The following is a 21,647-nucleotide window of genomic DNA, read 5'->3' as shown; positions in this document are numbered from 1 at the left end:
TTGTGCATAATATATCACTCATGGCGATCGGTTGTAAATCTGATCACGTTGAGCCAATAAGCTACTGACCTATATTAAAATACTGTTAGTAACGGTCGCAACTAAAATCGTTTATGAAAAGGATGGGATGTCACCTGCACCTTCACTGCAAAAATGCTCAGCGTTGCACATAAGCTAAGCCAAATGGAGTCGAAGAGTTCCCGTTAATGGAGTAGAAAATTCAAAACCTCATTTCCAATTGACTTAGGGGGGTTAAATTTTATGACTTTCCCGGTCACTAAAACGCGTTGTGCTTTAAGCCAGGGGTTATTCTAAATCAAACGAACGGGTTCGGAATGCGAAATAAATCCTAGACCAACAAACGAAATCGGATTGTGAAGCGGACCGCGAACCGAACAAATTCTGATTAGAAATTTGCGGTGAAAGGTCAGAGCCAAAGTGCTAGTGACCTGATCCTACAGTGTTTCCCAATTTACAAGAATTGCACTCGAAAAAAACGAAAATATATGCCAGAATATTTATTTATCTGTCAGGTGCAAAAAATTAACTTCCGCACGTGTTAAGTACACCATTTTTCCTCCGAGGGCCGACTTACCTCAAGTTGAACGTCGATTTATCGAAAAAGTAATGTTTAAGTTCAGTAACTTGATCAAAGAAGTGTACTTTTGATTGTGTGTGAGTCACCTGGTCTCGCGGATATATCCTATATTTGCAGACTTTAGGATTTCATACTACAAATAGCTCGAAATTGCTCGAAAAGGCAAACCAAAAAAAAGATATTGAAAGCGCTTTATTGCGATACTGTTTAAAGGTTGCAATCTCAAAGCCGTGCGATAAAGGTGCCATTTTAAGTGTGAAATACAACGAAATAGAAAAGGTAACTTTACCACAGCGTATTTTTATATTTTTCATGAACTGTTTTCTAAATATACGGAGGCGACCTGTAGGTTAACTGTAGCTTTAGCGAATAATCGTTAATCGATCTTAAAATAAAACAAAAACATGAGAAAACGTTTATGATGCAGCCACTGCAGAAATTCAGAGGAAAATTAAGATCTTGCAGGAACAGTTAAAGCTAAAAAATCTCAATGGCATAAGGATAAAGATAAAATGAGCAGAGATCTAAAGGAATAGGAGCACATATTTCACAAGAGGAGCACCGTTGAAAAGCAGAGTTGAATGGAAATAGCGGAAATTCCCGACCACATGGAAAAGCAAAACCTGGACCTACCTGGAACAATGACTTTTACGGCATAAAAACTTGCTAGAAAGTTGTCGCTTCTACGGGCATTATAAAAAAACAGTTCCAGAATGATGATGGATTTGCTCGCAATATTTACATATTATCCCATGATGTATTGTACGCATACATAATTTCAATGGTACAATGGAAAACTGAGAGAATCCATTATTTACACAGAAAAATCACATTTAGGTCACATATGGAGCATTTGCGAAATCTGTGATAGATGTTACGTAACTCTATATGTTTCCCTCTATCAGTTTGAATAAATAATTATTGCTCGTAGAGAGTAAATCATTATGAAGGCTGCGTCTATTTGCATACCTTATACGCTCATTTCCAGTGAGATAAATGAACTATTATTCACTACTGAGATACATGACTTATTATACATTAAAGTATGACAAACCTGTACATATTCATGGATATTATTTATGTTAAATTTTACTATATGTTGCAACAATGCCAGTGTGGGAAGATCCATATACAATTACCTTAGGCAACATTTATCAAATAAAAGTGGATAAGAATAGTAACATTTACCTAGATAAATATACACCACAGACTCGCGTGGGATAAATATCATATCACATATGAATATATACATGTATATTTCACTGTTGTAGAGTAATGTAATACTAAGGGAGATACTGTGAAAGTCAAGATTAAAGAGATAGTTCAAAATGTAACTTTCTAAAGAAAATTCTAGAATGATCTTTTTGGATAACAATGTGATTAAATTTGCCCAATTTTGACGCAGCTATACATATGTGCTGATTGTAATAGAAAATACTTCCTAATTTGTTTAGCTTTGGATGGAGAAGAAAGAAAAGGGAAAGGAGCGCAGAAATAGGAAGACATTTTTTGATTAAAATTATCTTAAAAATGTATTGTAGATATTGGTTTAGTTTTCTGAAATTTTCTACCAAATTAAAACAATTCGAACTTCACTATATACAGGGTGATCTCTATGGCTAATGGAGCGAATTACGAAATTATTAGGGTTAGAATCTCGTTTAAGTGGAAAAATAATTGTAAATTAAAGAGATCAATTACTATAAATTATATTTTTTATATCTATGACTAACTAGGTAATTCCAAAAATCAAAAAATATTTTAACTTTAACGATTTTTTATCCGATATAGCCTTTTTATTGTTTTCAAGGGCACCTTACATTGGACTTTCCTAAAATATATATATGTCGGAGATTTATTAGTTTTTAAGTTCTGTAGATGTAATATTAGAAGAGACAATAAGATCAAGGGCAGGCTGACAGCCTTCTTAAGAAAAAGCATTGTCGAGCGAGGTCACTAATACCACGACGCTCTTAAGTGGCCATGTGTGTTAATTATTTGGGTGACACTAAACTATTGGTTCCTTTGTAATAGGGACTAGCAGGTACTTTTCCCACGGTTCTGAAGGACTCACCAGAACTGGGAAAGTTAAGGCAACAGGGACAAAGAACTGGCAGTTAATAGATTGACGAGCAGCAGAGCGGTCGTACGGTAGTGAATTCGCTAGTCTGTCATTTCATTCTTTGACTTTTAAAGAGATACCTTTCCTCCAAAACGGAAAACGCATGAAACGCTATTCCGACATATATTTTTAAATCATTCTATAATGTGGTACCTTTAAAGTCTGAAAATCAAAAATATTGACATTTACGTCATACCTAAAAAATGATTACTGAAAGAATCATTCTGATTAGCTTATGTTGTTCATAGAGACTTGCACCAATCAACCTAGCAAGGATTTACCTAAACAAACTCAGTTTGTTGATCAGATTTGTCATGTAACTTTTGAAAAAAGATCAGATTCAGGAGTGAATTTCGACCAGTATGAAAATAGGTTCTGTCTTAATTATTGAAGTCCGACGATGTGCAGTCTGAATCAGAACACGTGCCATTTTCTGCATTACCTGAAACAAGCACCTTGAATACCAAACAGCCAAAAATCCGGACAATAACCATTGAATCACTGATAATTTATTCTCTTCCCCAAATTGAGTTCCTTAATTAGAATTTTCCAGGGCGAATCCAGTCACGTATACCTGAATCCATTAGTAGTAATGTCTGAGTTATAGCTCAACACAACTCTCTCTGATGCGACGTCCAACGTGATTGCGCCTTTAATGGTCCGGCCTCGTCATGCCAAGCACAGTTAGAATAAAAATGCACCTAATCCAAGTTTTTTTTTCGAAGCGGTACCTTTGTTTTCAAATTTGTATTCCACAGAGGGTCGAAACCATTAGTGACTTGACAGGGCACGTCCCCAGGGTAAGAAGTTATATCTACACGTTTTTGCGTTCATTTAAAAGCATTACGTTTTTCGCCACTCCCCGACTCAACCCTTCGTCATTTGGATATTATTTCCAAATTTATAACTGATTAAACGTGTCGTTCCAAGTAGTAGAAACGAAGGTAATTCCCATCTATCGTTCTAAAATATTATAAAAAATATTATAAATATATACTAGATGGAGTAAAATCTGTGGATGCGCCTCCTAAGTGAAAAAGAAATCATTTTTAATGAGGAACCACGACAAAATGTAAATCTCAAACCATTGTGAAAGCTTTGACTTCAAGTGAAATAAATACTAAACGTGACGTTGTTAAACCGAATATTTATTTTTTGAGAAGTGAGTTTATAAAAAGCAGAGTGATGTTTGCCCCAATTCACCTACCTGTAGGTGATGGAACTTTTCACAATAATACTAGGAATAGTACTAGATACTTTCACAATAATATTAGGAAGGAATCGCTATGGAGGCCCATACTATTATTATGAAGGCCAAATTGTCATTTGAAATTTCCGAAAATTGATAGAAATCCCAATGATTAACTTATACAATTTCCTTCAATCTCGTATAATTTGGCAACACTGCTCTAGGAGTGTCCCCGAATTTACCCCCTTAAAACTAAGTCTCAACCCTCTAAGCCATCAAATAACAGAGATCCCATACAACCTAATGTATTTTGCATGTTGCATGTGGACAGTTTTGTTACCGTTAATAGACTAAATTTGAAATTGTTATCGTTTACGCAGAAATAGGTACCATGAAAATGTAAAAAAAATAATAAAATTGCAAAATGGAAAATTGTAAGATCTGCCTTTATCGCCCGATGGATATTTGCAGATTTTTAAGTATTCGAATAGAACAACTAAAGGACAACTCTCCTATGCCATGACATTTATTCGTCTCCCGTTTCGTTTTTCAGCCTAAACTTAAGCTCTAAGCACTTGCACGTGTTTGAGCAAACTTAAATTACAAATTAAAAAAATTGATTAATTGAATTAAAATTTAATAAAATCGATAAAAATTGTAAGTTTAATTTTAATTCGATTTTTTCCTAAGGGGCTTCTAAAGTCATTAGTTAATGCTACGCTTCGGCATAAAATCAAGACATCTTGAGAAATCGGATAATTAATGAATGTAATTCAATAAGGGACAATCCTGGTATTTTGTGAGAATACGGCAACCACTTAGAAAGAGACTGGATTCATGCATCCTAACTGGTGGCAACCATTTCTAACAATGTTTTGTACACTCTTTTTTTATTTAAGTTAGAACAGAAGACTTGTGTATTTTTAGTTACTCTATTCGAAATAATTATGAAAAATGCAAAAGTCTAATAATAAATATTATTATCTTGGATAAAATTATGAAAATATTCCCTTAAAGTTACGCCGTAGGTTTAGAAAACATCCCATATAAGAAGATGATTAGTGCTGCACTACAGGATGGAGGAGTTTTAATATTAGTTACTGCAGTGAAAAGACCTGTTGTATTTGTGATTAAATAAAGTGTGTTTAGTCGCACAAAGTTTGAGGAGTAGCCTTACTCAGCATCGCATCCACGAGAAGTGTAACACTATTATTGGGAGAAGAAGATTAATTAATTATTATTAAGCACATAACAATCGATTAATTAAGGTTTTGGTTATTGCATAGTTCACCGTTGAAAAACATGATTGAGCGAAAGTCTTGCAACGTTGAAAGTAATTGATGGATGACGGAAATTCTGTCAAACAAAAACAAGAGAGAAACGCTGCGCTGCCAAATTTCCTTCTTCATTTAAAAAATTAATTTAATAATAGACACTTTTAGCAAACTTCTTTCAGTCTTCATTCACTGAACCACAGAATTTCCTATAAATTCAAAAATTGCGTACTCCATTAAATCACATCCACGTAAAACCTGTATTGTAAAAAGAAGGAATTTGAATTTTTTATTTTTACCATTCTCGAATTGAAGGGCTAATTTTAAATCTGAGAAAGTTGTAGGACACCTCAATTAAGGAAAACGCCACATATGATGTTACCAAACCAAACACCTACTTTGTGAATATATATGTATGTATGTATAAGAAAGAAAACTAATATTTCTAATTCAAATCTAGTTCAAAATTCTATTAGGAGACAAAGAATGTTAAGATAAAGTCTGGCAACATTGAACCCCCATTGACGTTTGGTAGACTTTTTGCTACCAAATAAAGGAAAAAGAGAGAAGCCGTTATCCAATCTCATGCTTCAATTCGAAAGCTTGATGAATAATTCAAATTTATGTCTCTTCCTATCTTGATTTATTGAGCTGCATAGACGAGTACAGCGGAATGTGATTTTGCTGGTCAGTTCAGGACGATCCATATTATCGGCGAGGATAGAGCCCGATCACGCTTGGGTTACGGTCAGGTCAAACATCGCATCATTAATTTTATATTGTTGAGACCATGACTTGACCGGGCTCGTAAATGTGAATAAATAATGCAAAATGAATGTTATAGTAGTTGATCTATTTAGTACACATTTTTTCACATCTTTATTTATTGAACTTTCAATCGAAATTTTGCGGTTAGAGTCAAGTATTCACTTCTATAAAAATAGAGGAAGATTTTTGTCACAATTTACTGGATATTGATATAGAATAAACGAAAGTTAGACAACGTTGCATGATGGTCGACATTGTAGAACTCATGCTGTGCGTTGAAAACAATAGATAGTTGCCACGTTGCCAAGCCACCTTGATCAACATTAACAAAGTAAGCTAACAATTACTTTTCACACTTTAAAGCTCCATTAAATATTAATTTTCCTGATATTTGTAGCGCTTTAGGGATTGACTTAATTATGCCTCACATAAATAAACATTAACGAAATCCTGTTCAAATCCTTAAATTCCTACGCACTTCTTAAAGGCTTTGGTAAGGCTAACTCAATTACTGTTAGGTCCGAATTTTGGCGCGTGTACGTGGTTGGGTCGATTCACCCTTTTCGATACGATAACCGTGAACTACGTAGATCGTGGACTGGATTGATCGATTATGAAGGACCACCCTGAGTTCGCAGTCTCAGAGACACTGTTTTCGCGTATAAAAGAAACTAAACCTTAACTTAACAAAGGTTTATTGGTAACATTAACAACTATACAATATCGAGAAATGCGTTATTTAAAGAATGTTGACGAGAGTTTAACGCGTACGAGTTCGTGATGAAGTGGCGAGAAAAGAGAGCTTCTTCAGTTTCGCACCCTCCTTAAGTATTGATACGGAGGTGTAACGCCCATAGACGTACCCCCGATAGGGCCCCATTAGCGGCTTCTAGGCTACCTTGTTACGTTAAAGCGTAGCACTTAGAGGCACGATCGCTGGGCTTTTATTGGAGCCCAGCCATTGTATTCGTTTGGCGGTATCTTTAATTTAAATTCGCAATGTTAGTCCGACAAAGAATAGTGCTGGAAATCCCAATCATAAAATAACTTCCCTCAACCGAAGATGGGTGTTAAGCGCTGGGAATTCCAACAGTATTACCCAATGGCTGGGGTTGTCCATGGGCGTAACATCAGTTTGTTAAACTAACTTTTAATCCGTGATAAAACAATACGTCGCAAGTCCTAACAATTACGATTTCTCCCTTGGTTAATTTTATGCGATTCGTTAGCAAATCGAATTTTTATGAATTATTGTTAGTTGTTCCTCGCTGGCGCTTTGATACATAAAGGCCACTTGACCGTCTCTGTAAATGCCTGCCCCGGTGTGCTGAATAAATAAAGTTCTACTCCTGTTTCTCACAAAATTAGGGCGTAAGCCTATCTTTTTTATTGACTGCTGGTTATTGCGAATTTTATTTAATATCAGCATGCACTTGCCAGGAATACTGATGAGTTTTCCTTTTAAAAAGTCCATTGATATACGAGTTTATTACTGGCTTAACTGGTTAAAGATAAGGACATATGTCTTTCCTTCTCTCCCCTTCTCAAAGCTGTGTTTGACCAAATTGAAGAAACGTGTTTGTGAGATTACACATCACGTCTCTCTGTTGTACTTCTGCCTGTAATAAATCATAGCAAAGAATGAAACTGATTTAAGTTTCACCCTAAAGAGTATATCTTTAAAAGCTTAAATATGCAAATTTGAGAATGATGCGCTTGAACTCTCGTGGACATCTTAATTTGATAGATAAACTTCTCGGAAATTTATGACCTTTTAAAATAAAGTATTTGCCAAAAGATAAATTTCCGCCTTTCCGGAAAGAAGCTTCAAGGTCTCCCCGCTAAGAGACTTTTTCCAATTTGCTAAAACAATTTATTGAGAAACCTGACTACGTCGAAAATCGCTGACAAACAGAGCAATAAAGCCCCGTTTCTCTGTGTATATCATACCATTTGTTTTATATCTACGAAGAAAGATATTTAAAATTTATAAAAAAATAAAATCAGCTTTTGTGTAGCGTTTAAGCAGATGAGATTTCTCCAAGTATAACTAGTTTCCTTATCTGTAACAAGCTCTTCGTTTGCTATGCAGATTCGTTATAATGTGATTTCCATAACATTGTGGCTTTCTTAAATGAAAACCGGTCTTAGGGAAAAACTTTCATAGAGATCGTATTAAGGTGAGCTTTGGGCTGTTTATGTTTTGTTCTTGTTGCGCAGTGTCACAACTTACTACGCCTAGAAAGTATTTAATTTATTTAAGTTTTAATACATTTTCTCACCTGATATTAAGTTTTTTAAGCGAAATCTATAATAGAAAATTTATCATGCATTAAAAGGCCAGAAATCATTTTAACATAAATATTTATTTCTTTTTTTCTTTTCTTCGAACCTAAAACCGGTAAAAACATATGGAGACTAATGAAATTTCAAGTCGACCGTAAAACGCCTTGAACTAAAATTCAATTACTAACAGCAATTTTATAATCATGGAAAATATTAACTGAAAAGTATGCTTTCAATTTATTGTTGGGCTTCTCCAATAGACTGCAGATGTCTTTGATAATGAACGGCCAATGCGTCACCAAATAAGTTTCTGAACTGTTATGTATAATTAAATTTTTTTGAAATAAAAAAAAAATTAATCGCAACTTTTTTAAACCCAAATACTTTTTAGACGTGCTATAACATGTTAAAAATAAATACATTACAGTAATTTTCCCTTAAACGAACCCGCTCATTGCGAACTTCCGGTTACAATGAACTAATCTGTAAAGTACCAACCAAAGTGCTATTAAACCGCATGTTAGATTTTTCTCAAATAACGAAACCGTTTATAGCGAACTTTCGGATAAAACAAACCTTAATATGTTGTATAATAGCAAAAGGTTTCGGTTGCAGCGAACTTAAATCGGTATTTTACAGAATATCCAGGGGATTTCCCAAAATCGTTACACGTGAACAGGGGATAGCTTGGCTTGTGAATTTGTCCTCTATGAGTCTTAAATAGTTGTGTGCAATTATGAATGATATTATACCAAAAAACACTCGAAAAACTCTTCTATGAGTAATAAATATCATATTGTCAAGAGATTCTCATGAGGTGAGAAACAAAGCAACATGTATCAGGAATGGGATTAAGTAGATCAACGGTGAGCATTGCTTAAAACTTTCAAAAGTTATCTAAATGAATGGCATATATAGTTTTCTTTAAATTTCAATGGTAAATAACTGAAAATCAGAATTCATTAATTTGACAAAAGTGAAACAAACTACAATAATCGATCATTTGGAGTAAGATTGTGTGCGATTGTGTGTATGTAATAAATTTCTGATATTTATTACCACTAACGCTTGTAGCGAACCGTTTTCAACGGCCCCTTAACGTTCGTTATAAGCGAAAAATTACCGTATTAGAAAACTCGCGGCCTTCGTCGTTGCATAAAATGAGGCAATCATAAACGGGATAATAAAATTCATAACTGTTAGTGGAAATTTAAACTATTAGGTGTACAACTTTGCTTCCGCCGTTTTTGAATAGATGTATGTAGCGGTAAGTAATGATCGAAATAAATAACCCCATGTGGGCATGCAGGAGCCTTGGGCACCTGTTAACATAACCTCATAAAAATATTAGTCTATTTGTGTCTTCATCATAAAGTTATTCGCAATTGAAAATGTCAGTGTACGAGCCAAATTCTCGTCATTTGCGGGAGGTTTTACTTTTCTGCTTCAATATGAAGAAATCTGCTGCTGAGGCTCATCGAATGCTCTCAGATACTTATGGGGAAGCCACTATTAGTGAAAGGACATGTCGTGAGTGGTTTCAGCGCTTCAAGAACGGTGATTTTCACGTCGAAGACCAACATAGCGGTGGAAGAAAGAAGGTTTTCCAAGATGCGAACTTGGAAGCATTACTTGACGAAGACTCGTGTCAAAGTCAACAAGAATTGGCACAATCATTGGGAGTGACTCAACAAACAATCTCAAAACGCCTCAAAGACATGGGAATGATTCAGAAGCAAGGATATTGGGTGCCGTACGAGTTGAAACCAAGAGATATTGACAGGCGTCTGTTCGCTTGTGAACAGTTGCTTGCAAGGCAAAGACGGAAGGGATTTCTGCATCGTATTGTGACTGGGGACGAGAAATGGGTTCATTACGATAATCCCAAACGCAAAAAGACTTGGGGATATCCCGGCCATGCTTCCACGTCGACGGCCAAACCGTCTATTCATGGTTCCAAAATCATGCTCTGTATTTGGTGGGATCAACTCGGCGTAATATATTATGAGCTGTTACAACCAACTGAAACAATCACAGGTGCTCTTTATCGAACCCAATTAATGCGTTTGAGCCGAGCATTGAAAAAGAAACGGCTGCAATACAACGAGAGACATGATAAAGTGATTTTGCAGCACGATAATGCTCGACCCCATGTTGCGCAAGTGGTCAAGAAATACTTGGAAACATTGAAATGGGAAGTCCTACCCCACCCGCCATATTCTCCTGACCTAGCTCCTTCTGATTATCACTTGTTTCGATCCATGGCACATGGGCTAGCTGACCAACACTTCCGGTCTTATGAAGAAGTAAGAAATTGGATAGAATCGTGGATCGCTTCGAAAGATGTCCAATTTTTTCAACACGGGATTCGTATGCTGCCCGAAAGATGGGAGAAAGTAGTGGCCAGCGATGGACAATACTTTGGATCCTAAAGGTATAATTAGTTTTTTACAATAAAATCGCGAAATTCGGAAAAAAAACGGCGGAAGCAAAGTTGTACACCTAATACTTTTATTGTTCTGTCTAAATAACTTCCGACCCATTATTAAAATCACTATTGAAATTTTCCTACTCTATTGGGAATACATCTAACCGCTCATTTTTGATGTAAAACGTTAGCTCTGGCAAGTCCTGGATCATTATACAGGGTGTCCATTAAAAATCCGGAAAAAATTCAGATGATTATTCTCTAGACTATTTTAAGAATATTTTGTCCTTTGATGATTTGAAGATTTGTCATTTGATGATTTTTGAAAAGGTTCTTTATTCCGAAAATACAGGACAAGAAAAATAGCAACATTTTATTACTAATTATTACATGTAAAGCTTCTTAATTTACAAGAACTGTTGAAAATGACTACCTCGAATGAAATAGTCATTGTGAGATCCACCTTGACCAATCCAGTTCTTGAAAAATTCGCTTCATCGGTAAAAAGAATCATCTTCGAGGTGGGCTTCATTTATGATCTGCTCGATCCCCGGACTTAAATCCTCTGGATTATTCCCTAAGGGGGCATCGAAAGTCATTGGTTTATAATACTCCAGTGCAAGATGTGGAAGATCTGAAAAATCGGATCATTGCTGGGTGTAACTCGATAAGAAACGGCCCTGTGTTTTTGAAAGAGTTCGGCAGTCAATGAAGAGAAGATTAGATTCTTGTATCCTAGATGGAGATGGTCATTTTCAACAGTTCTTGTAGATTAAGAAGCTTTACATGTAATAAAATATTGCTATTGCTGAAAAATTTTCTCACCCTGTATCTTCGGAACAATGAAACTTTTCAGAAATCATTAACGGACGAAATATTATTAGAAAGGTCCAGGGGATAACCCTGACTGAGGAATTTTTGTTGTATATTTAATGAACACGCTATATATCGTATTCAGCCAAAGTGAAATTATTATGAGCAATAATCCGAGGACCTCAATTGGAAATTTTCCGATATTAATTGAAGGGCAAGAGCCTCCAGACATATTTCCTGTAAATGCAGCTGCCGGCCTTTAAACTTCTCTTGAACGAATCGCCTTAGGGCCAATGCATCAATATTCAGCAACTTCACCGGAATTGTTGGAGCAAACTGGGAGCTTATCATAGTTGACAAGTGTTTAGTACTCGTTAATAGAGGATGTGGCATTATGTTAGTTTTAGAACGACGTCGGTTGTAATTTCGTCGAAGTGCTTTCAGTGTTCGACTTTTATTGTCTCATTTATTCAGGAAAGTTTCTGAAAATTAAATCCTACAAGGTAGTAACCTACTGGTAGATAAAAAAAATTGTGGCAATAAAAACTTTGTACTTTCATTGCAGGAAAATATTAAACTTTTATTGCTTACAGTGTGATATAAACTTTTAAGGCGGCTCCATCAATTGCTGGTTCCCTTCCGGCCAACTTTAGTGTGAAAAATACCATTTGAAAATTAAAAATAACCCTAATATCTTGAAGGTTTGCAGGAAGTTTCCGGTTTAATCCCCGGCAAGCCCCGTATTCCAACAGACAACATTTGAGTTCAGGTTAGAAATGTCCAACGTAAAGAGTCAGCTCAGTGGTTTCACAATTTCAGGAATCCCTTTTTTGCCATTTTTGCCTTCCTTACATCCCTCTAATATCACTTTAAGGTGTATTTTGCAAAAAGCCACAAAGAATAACGATTTGTTTGTAGTAGAATCAGGAAAAACTTATTTTTACTACCAGTTTATCGTGGGAAATTAAGTTCCCAGTTTCAGGGACAGTGTTGTCGTTGTGCAGATAAGGAAAAGTACCTATAGTAAAGCAATAAACAATTCCCCTTCATTTAACCCTATATCTTTTACACAAACTTTTAATAGGTCACAATGTGCTGCAAATTCTCAATTTTTACCAACAACGATCAGTGAACAGAAAATTGTCCCTGATTAATCTGAATTACTTTGTTCATTCCTACTCTGTAAAATTAGAATTTGTCGATAGAGGTTATTTGAAATGCAAATTGGCAAGGGCCTGTGGCCTAATTGCTAATACACTTGTAACTTCCCATAATCATTCGATTTTATACTCTCCATTATAATAAATATTGTAATAAAACTTATATGGGGATTAGCCTTCGACACATGCTTCTATATCAGTGATCCGTGTTGTAACATTCATGTAAGAAGCACGTTAGTTGAAGGAAAATTGCCATGTTGAGCCATAAATTAGATTAGAAACTTTCAAAATATATCTGATATTGACTCGAAGAAAGAAAGTAGAGATTGCATGTATGAAAGTCGTTGAAGACGGCAACTGTCTGACCTAGATTTCCATGATCTATTACGTATAGTTTCATGGAGCTAACTATACGACCTCCAGGGAATAGGATGAATAGCTGATTTCATGTAGAACATGTAAAGTTACTCAACTTTCTTGCAGCCGCTTTATAATAAATTAGTCTCGAAAAAGACTTCCTTACATTTGTTATAAAGTATCTTCATTAATACTAACAAGAAGCATTACGGTACACGAGTTTATTAAGAACACTTTAAGATTGTCTCTTAAGGTAAGACGCGATAAATAATAGAGATTTTTCCCTCATGTTCAACAAAAGTTCTAAAGCGAAAGTCTCTGAAGTTTGCGTGATATTTAAGAAGATTAGGTCGCAATTTATGGTACTTTGGAAGGTTCCCAAGTGACCAAGTCTGCTCAGATAAAGGAATTTAAGTTATATCTACTTACCAGCCATTTAAAGCGACTATTGTAAGATTTTTCTAACGGTAATTCTAAAATTTACGGTGAAAAAGAGACACATTTTATTACTGGATTTACAACATTGTAAACTCCACGTAACGGCGGCAAACATGAATATTAAGGCTCGCTCTGCTTGTTTTTAGCATTTCCATGAAGTTTATGGACCATTATTGTTCAAGGAGATTAAACATCCAATAATCCTCAGGACATCGTTAAAGTTTAATTAATTTAAATTGGTAACATTTCCCTTCACATACAGATCGATTTTGCTTATTATACTGCCAAACTTCACTCTCAAAATAAATAGTTGTCCAATGCAGATGGTTCCAACTTGGCACCTACGTATACCTTCGATCAAACTGCGATAAAGTTTTAAATGTGTTTGTGTTTAACTTGGCATTTCTGATAGAAATTGTTATTAGTTGAGTGATCCTGCCAAAACAATAACTCTCCGTATACTGCGATATCAGTACACCTATAGTATTTAATGGATAATTCAGCGGAAACTAATGAACAATTCATGTCAACATAATCACGTCTTGTAAGCTTACACTGCCTGTTAAGCCTATTTGCTTTTGACGATTGAGTTTCCAATAATCGCCCTTAAAACATTCGGGTTTAATTACCACAGCTTGGATGAGATGCGATTATATTAATCAAGGGTATAGGATGTAATTGTTTAGGTGTTGAGTCTATTACTATTGTAATTTGCAGGAAGTGACTTCGGAAAATAGTGAGGATAATTTTAAATATTGTGATTTTTCACTTCACTGAAATTTGGCAAAAAATTCAAAGAGAGGAAATAAGTGTTTTAAATAAAGATATATAACGATCAATTTTTTTTTGTGCAAAACAGCACTAAGATTAACTTTAATGTCATTAACTTTAAATTTGAGAAAAAAATTGAATATCTGAAAACCTTTGAGCTTCTAAGCGGGAAAACTTAGTCAAATTTAAACTAGCTTCATCTTTTTTTCCACGGGGTAAAATTTCAAAAAACACCTGACCTGATGTTATGTCGGCCACATAGTGTGGGATTCGCCGAAGCACCTCCCTACTGTAACACTTCAGGATTTCTATGAATGTAACCTGTTGTGTTCCGGAACTATTCAAACTACCTAGTTTGGTCTGCAAAAAATGCCATTTGATGAAAATTTAGAGCATTTAAAGATAAAGTATTTGGGTACATATCTTTCTTCTGAGAAACCCTACATTATTCGGAACAATTTTAAAATATTCTGTTCTCAAATATTGCTATCGACCCTCCAAAATGTAAATCAAAAAACTAAATAGGTAATTACGCATTTTGAGAAGCCTATTAGTCTGAACCATATTGTATATAAGTTTTGTGGACCAGAAACTTTTAGGTGACGTTTGTGGCTTAATAAAATGACTTCAGTTTCACATGATATTTTTTGAAATCATAGAATGAAATCAGATACTAATGAGATTTTTAATTTATCATGAAGTCATCGGATTAATTTGAAGATATATTTTTTTCGTGAGTAAGTCTGAAGTCTTAATTTAGTTCTTTGAAATGGTTTTATTGATGGTTTGATTCAGCTCTAGATCTTGCAACCATTCAATGACATAGTGAGAAAAGTAAAAATAAATTGAAGACATAAGTTCTCTGGTCCGAGAACTCAAGCCCTTTTTCTTCTACAGAATGTGTTATAATTAATTTGCACTTTTACAGCAACAATTGTAAAAAATTCTAAATGTTACATACTTTTGCTTTACTCGTTTCTAATTCTGATAAAGTTTTCACAACTTTAAATACTTCCAATTCTTACTGATCTTAACAGCATTTACGTTAATCCATCGCAAACTTAAAACCGCCCAATCTAGCCGATGCTTCAATAAATTAAGCGAAATTTTAATTGCTACTTTAATTTATACTAGACGAGGACTCTCGTTGCAACGCTGCGGCACGGAGCCAAAGGAGAATGATTAACGAGCGTAGCTAATATGGTATATCATTTGATAAACCGCCGTTAGAGACTTTGTTAATTAAGTTCCGATTCTTATAAATTTTTCGATTTTAATACCGAGATTTGTCTTTATATGATGAAAAATATGATCTCAATTTCTACGATTTATGGCCTGCAGTTTAGCCAGCAAATCATGAGAAATGTTTCCTGTTAGTATGTTATTGCACTGTAGTCGATTTCAATCATGGAAATCGCATAATCTGTTCTATTTAGCCTCTCGCATACAATGCTATTGCTCAAGGTTTACGTGAAAACATTATCTAAGATAAACTGCATCTTTCAGACGAAATAAGGATATTTTAATATCCGAAAATAAAGTTCATAAATCGTAAAAATAAATCTTACAATTTAGTATCGGTACCGATATATGGTGGGTGAATATTCAATTTTTACTGCCTCGTAAAAACGTGCAAACACTGCTAAAAACTTCAGAGTCTCGAGATTATTTATGTAGATTTTTTTGAGTGGACATTCAACTTACTTACATTCAATATCATGACTCACAATATTCCTGAATTACATGATTCATTATAATATGGCTACAATAGCCTAATAACTATTATAGGACAAAGAAGTATGTTTTGCAAGCCTGGCACTCAGAGTAACCTCGAACAAGTCTTCTCTATTCCCAATCACACCCCCTAATAAACCCTCTTTCAGTTTATACCCACAATGTACGCCAGTGACTCAAAAACCCCAGCCAAATCGGGCCATAGCTAACAAGCAGTCATGAACCTCATCCTGCTGTCCACCATTTACTTACTAATACAAGGCAGACTGTGCTTAAGAAAGTCTCGCCTTCACAAGCACTTCTACATTTCCAAGCCCTTTCTCAATCTGAAGGGATATGTGACCGAAAATGAGGGGTTCTCGTTGAGTGAGCTGGAGGAGCACCATAAAATCAGACACTCCCATAAACATACTACTTGTGGAGGATATATTCAGTGGCCTGTAAAGAAGATCGCCACTGTTGAGGGTGACTTAGTACTGGGAGGGCTGATGATGGTGCATGAGAGGGAAGATACCTGTACTTGCGGGCAAGTGATGCCTCAAGGGGGTATTCAAGCTCTCGAAGCCATGCTTTTCACTCTGGACCAACTAAATCAGGCGGAAGTAAAGGTGCTTCCAGGTATTTCGCTAGGTGCGCATATTCTGGACGACTGCGACAAGGACACTTACGGTTTGGAAATGGCTGTGGATTTTATCAAAGGTAAGGCATTTATGATTATTCGGATAAGTGTTCGCATGAAGGACTTCGGAGTTTGTAAGTGAAGGAAATCGCAATATACATAGATTAAGTGGTTTAGTACGCTAAACGCCAACCCTAATATTTACACGACTTAAGGCGAGGATAGGAGCCGGCAAATATTTGAATATGTATATTGGGTGTATTTCCACTGCAGCCTTGCCAAGAATGGTTAAGGTCGGTTTATATTGCCGTATATCAACATAATTATTAGGGACGTTCATACATATAGAGGTTCATACAATATTGGTGTTAGGAGGTACTATGAATTCTTATCTCTGTTTTCTATTATTATAAATACAGATTTAACAGGATACTTCAGAGAATTTTTTTAATTCATATTTTTTTTCTTGAATACTTCTGGAAAGTTAGAAAAGAAAATACATTAGAAAGAGATTCAACCTTTTTTTGATGATTATTAGCTCTTTATGAAATTTTCAAATCCAAGTTTAGGACTTTTTGGTTTTTGAAATTTTCCTGGTTAGTTCTTAAAAAAAGGGTAGATAGGTCTTTTTAGAATAGCGATTTTTTTAAGCACGAATCTAAATATATTGGCAAATTTTTTTGACTATTTTTATGTCATTTTGAGCTGTTTAAATTCAGCCTCAGAGATTTTCTATCCTAAAAAGTTTTCTATCTTGGTATTAGATTTAAATATTTTTCGACGTCTTTTCAGTTCAAATTTAGAAGAGTCCCTTAGAAACGCCTGAAAATTCTGCAGAAAATCTTGAGCTTTTCTTAGTAAAATTCAGACAATCTTTCGTAGTAGAACATTCTAAAAACTTTTTTAAAAATAGCCTGCTTTCGGTTATTATCGTCGATTCCATTTAAGATTAGTATATGAAATTATCTGTCTATTCTGTTATAAAAATCTCTTTTTTCTCATTGGCCTGAAAATCCTAAAAATAATAAATCTAACACAAGACACATTGGCCAACACCACTAGCCATCCTCCTCAGAAGTAAGTATCATTTGTTCCCAACAATAGCTTTCAATGGTTATCGACTATTTTCAACTCCCATTCACATCCTATGGGGGAAAAATGCAATGCAATTCTGGCAACTTCCTTTTTAGTTAAGGATTCTTGGAAAAATGCACTTTCAGTAGGAATTTTGAATGCAAGAAGTCGTATAATAATTTATAGAAGTTGGTTAAGCATGTCCACGAGGGATTGTTCACTTTTATAACAAACGGTAATTTTTTTTTTAGTCTGGCGCATTTCAAAAGAGGAGCAAGCAAATTTTCAAGGCAACTGATAAGCCAATTTAAATGCCAGAAAATTTAATCCCAGGCTGCTCTAAAACTTTTGTAATTTTACCACAACCCGCAGGATTTATTGAGCCTTAAGTTCCTTGATGCAGATGGTCTATTTAGGCAAATAACATTATTTAATATATCCCCTTTTAAAAATTCTCGTAAGCATGTTTTATGATATTCCCAGTTATACCTCAATTATGTCATATAGTATATTTGAAAGCTCTTTCTTGTTTGCGTTGGAATACACATTACAATGTTCCTTTCATGAATATTATCTTACAGTCTTACTACTTACCCTTATGGAATAAATCACAGACAATTTCGCAGTGATAATCTAAAATCTGAGAATAAGAGAAATGTCCATGGGTCTTTTATATATAGCAAATTGACTTCTCATTTATTGACCTTAGTCAGACTTTCAACAAAAGTTGTCTAGGAATGTGATCCTTGTCTTTGAAAATAAATATAATACATGCAAGTGAATAAGTCGGAGAAAGATCCAATTTAAGTTTAAATAGATAGCGCAATTCAAAGTAGAGTTGCGTTTACTTTAAAGGATCGCGCTTTAGAAGTGCATAAGTCTGAAATTGAAACGCGATCTATTCTCAATATTTTCTTGTATGGCGAGAACGATAGTTTACCTGAACAGTCCTCGAGGAACTTCCAACCGAAGACATTCTCGTTATCTACTCGATGTCAAACTTAAAATTTAATCAAATTTCTCTCCCTCAATTTAAACTTTCAATGTGTTAAAGTTAATGTACAACTAACAAGCGCTGTTTCAACTACTGCTTCAGCAATCGTCGGGAGAGCCCTTACTTCGCGGAAAACTAGCTTGGCCTTAAAAATTAAAAGTGCTTGCAATAAAACAAGTGTAGCGTCCTTTTCAATTTCCGTCAAGTGTTTATTGGATTTTCCGGCTATTCATTACGATTTAATATCATTTCGAGGGCTGGCTTTCCACTGTCAGTATCTAATCCTTTTCGATCAATATTCAATTGAATTTCAAACGCGTCTCGTAACTGACGTGTCTCGAGAGCACGCTTCGGTGCACGTTGCGAAATTACTTGGACTTTAAGATCCTCGTATACATACATAGAAAGGAGTTAACACAGCTTTAAAACTGTTGATACGAATGTTAGAATCCGTTTTAGAAGTTTAGTCATAAATTCCATTCTGGTAAAATGCGAGATCCATGAAGTGCCTTCTCGCGTCGCCTTATCGGGATTAGAATAAAATGGCAATGAATAATGAAATGCCGGATTTAATCCCACGATGTCGAATTTAAAAGCTTCGATTGGGGAAAGCGTTTTATGCGGTCCCCAGGGGTGGTTGCACTGCTCCAAGAAATAAGACCGACGAACGAGGGCAACCCCTCAAAACGCACAAGTTCTCGCGGACAATCAATAGAACAACAGAATGAAGAGTAAGTATTTTTATTTGATGAAAAGGACAAAGCTTACAAACAGGTTCTAAAAGAAAAGATTTAATCCCACGGGGAGTTGGGAATAAAAAAAAACAAACGCCATCCGAGGGATCAGGAACAATGCCGTTTCCCTGCGGATATATACTGCGATTTGTTACGGTTCACTCAGATTTTTACGATTAAGGCTTAGGCTCTGAATGATATTATTTCGGATTAGGTAAATCGGAATTTCAATTGCTTTCCCTCAATTACAACAAGATCCGAACAAGAATCAACATATGGAGGATGGGCATTTGAGGAAGTCAATGAGATCAGCTTCAGGTCTCTTAATTTTTCAGTCAGTCTTTACGCTTCCCTCTGATTGATGCCATTTTTAATCTCTAGATCCTCCAAAATCAACTTTCCAATTTACGATTCAGTGATCTTCGATGTATGATCCGAGATACGATGGATGCAAAGATAAAAAGGCGGCGTTGATGAGTTTACAAGAGTTTTTTTCTCTTGGAAAGATGTGAAGCAATTAAAACTGATTTAAATTCCACCAGCATTTCGGATCAGCGTAATTTCCCCAAAATAATCAATTTGTTTTCCTCTGTGAAAGTAAACGATCTAGAATGAGATTGTGACCAAAACTGCGAATTACCTCAATTAATTGAACTTTCCTTCAAGATATCGACTTTTTATCAGAATTACTGCCCGCTCGAGGGCAAATAACAAATATGAGTTGATTCAAAAGCATATAACATATCGGTGAACCTCTAGCTGCACTTGAGTTAACATTATAACTGCACATGAACAAGTTCTCACCATTTCTCTTCCTTTATTTCAAATGACTTGATATTTGTTTTCGACACGAAAGATTTATGAATATCCCCTATAATAAATAGGACTCTATCAGTTTGAATTATGTAAAGTGTGTCGATAGCGCGAGCATCTCGAGAGACAAGTTACTTTAATTTAAACAAGATTGGTGCAGAAAAAGATCTTAATGTGAAAAAGGAAGATTAGAAGAACTTTTTTAGACCTATGTGAAATGAATTGCTAAAGAGAGCGTGATATAGATGGAAATTCTACGAAGATTAGGAGTGCTCTAATACCATAGAGATATTTCAAATTTGGTTCATTTACCTGGGATCTCGAAAGCGGCAAAAGGTTTCTGGAGGAAAACAAGCTATAATAAATCCCAAATTCTCAGCTGCTCTTCGACGAATAATATTTACAATGTCTTTTTATTAAGCTCTGGTATAAACGAAAATAGCCCTCAAAACTCGCTCCTAAATAAAGATTGGATTATAATTGAGACAGAATCATTAATGAGCAAAACTTTGTTCTTAAGTAAACAGTAGTTGTCTAGTGGAAAGGGTAAGGAACAAAATAAGAAAACTTTCTTGAAGTGCAACTTAAATACAAAATAGACGCTCGAGTGCTTGCAGTGGAAACTTCCTTTTATTTCAGTTATATTGAAAATATAAAAAATTGCCAGCCTTAACCGCAATTCGATTGACTCGTTGCATCTTCTCACAGTTTTTTAACCCGAATTCTGACTTTTGCGATAAGCACAGGCGACAGAGCCGGGTTTTATAGTATTGCGAACAAGAGAAACATGACGCTACTCCCTAAGAGTAAGGGCTCGATGGAAGAATTTGGAATTAGCCAGGAGTCAATTTAAACCCTCAAGGGGGCCGCTTACTGCTGAATGTCAATTATTATGCTACTTCAGTTTCTGATGGCCGTTACTGCTTTGTGCCAAAGTATAAGGCAAAGCTCAATGATTCTCTAATAATAGCCTCCAAAGCTTGCTTACAGAACGTCAATTTCTGACGATAAATATTTAAGCTAGGAAGTAAATTTGCTCCCCTTTTAAGTTCGCAGACCTAAACTAATTAACTAACTCAAAAGTCGGCTTCTAAAGTTGTTAAAATGAAATATTTGCCAGTTTACATCTTTTCGTACCTAAGTTTTCTCATTAGAAACGATTGAAGGCTGTATAAGCTGTGAATTATTAATGGTTTGGATTTAAATAGGAACGTTCTATTGGAACTATAAACTCAGCCCTAAACTGCGACATATAGAATTCTTATTCAAGAAAAAGAGGAGTATATTCGTATTTCTTCTGACAACCTGCTGCCGATTTTTAATCAATCCCCATTCATAACGGTCCCTTCTAACGGAAAATCCGTCCGTGTGTGTTTGTGAGAGGAAACGTGCAGATGACATTTGAATTTATTCGAGTCAATATGAGAAATAGGCGGAAAGGTTCTACATTTTAATAGATCCACTCCGCATATTCA

General features: G+C 35.3%; 1 protein-coding gene across 2 annotated transcripts in view; it reads left to right on the top strand.

The window, feature by feature from the left end:
* mtt (mangetout) overlaps positions 1–21,647 on the top strand; it is a 161,717-nt gene that overhangs the window by 74,305 nt on the left and 65,765 nt on the right. Inside the window, exon 2 of one of the 2 annotated variants that reach the window (XM_066397224.1) lies at positions 16,088–16,637. The exons of the other annotated variant lie outside the window; for it this stretch is intronic. Within the exon in view, the coding sequence (XP_066253321.1) occupies positions 16,157–16,637 (481 nt within the window). The 5' untranslated portion in view covers positions 16,088–16,156. The remainder of the gene's footprint in view (positions 1–16,087; positions 16,638–21,647) is intronic. 2 annotated transcript variants of the gene reach the window in all.

Source organism: Euwallacea similis, chromosome 14, assembly GCF_039881205.1.
Source record: "Euwallacea similis isolate ESF13 chromosome 14, ESF131.1, whole genome shotgun sequence".
Taxonomy (NCBI): Eukaryota; Metazoa; Arthropoda; class Insecta; order Coleoptera; family Curculionidae; genus Euwallacea; species Euwallacea similis.
The sequence above is the reverse complement of the archived record's forward strand: the minus strand, read 5'-3'. Positions and strand labels throughout refer to the sequence as shown.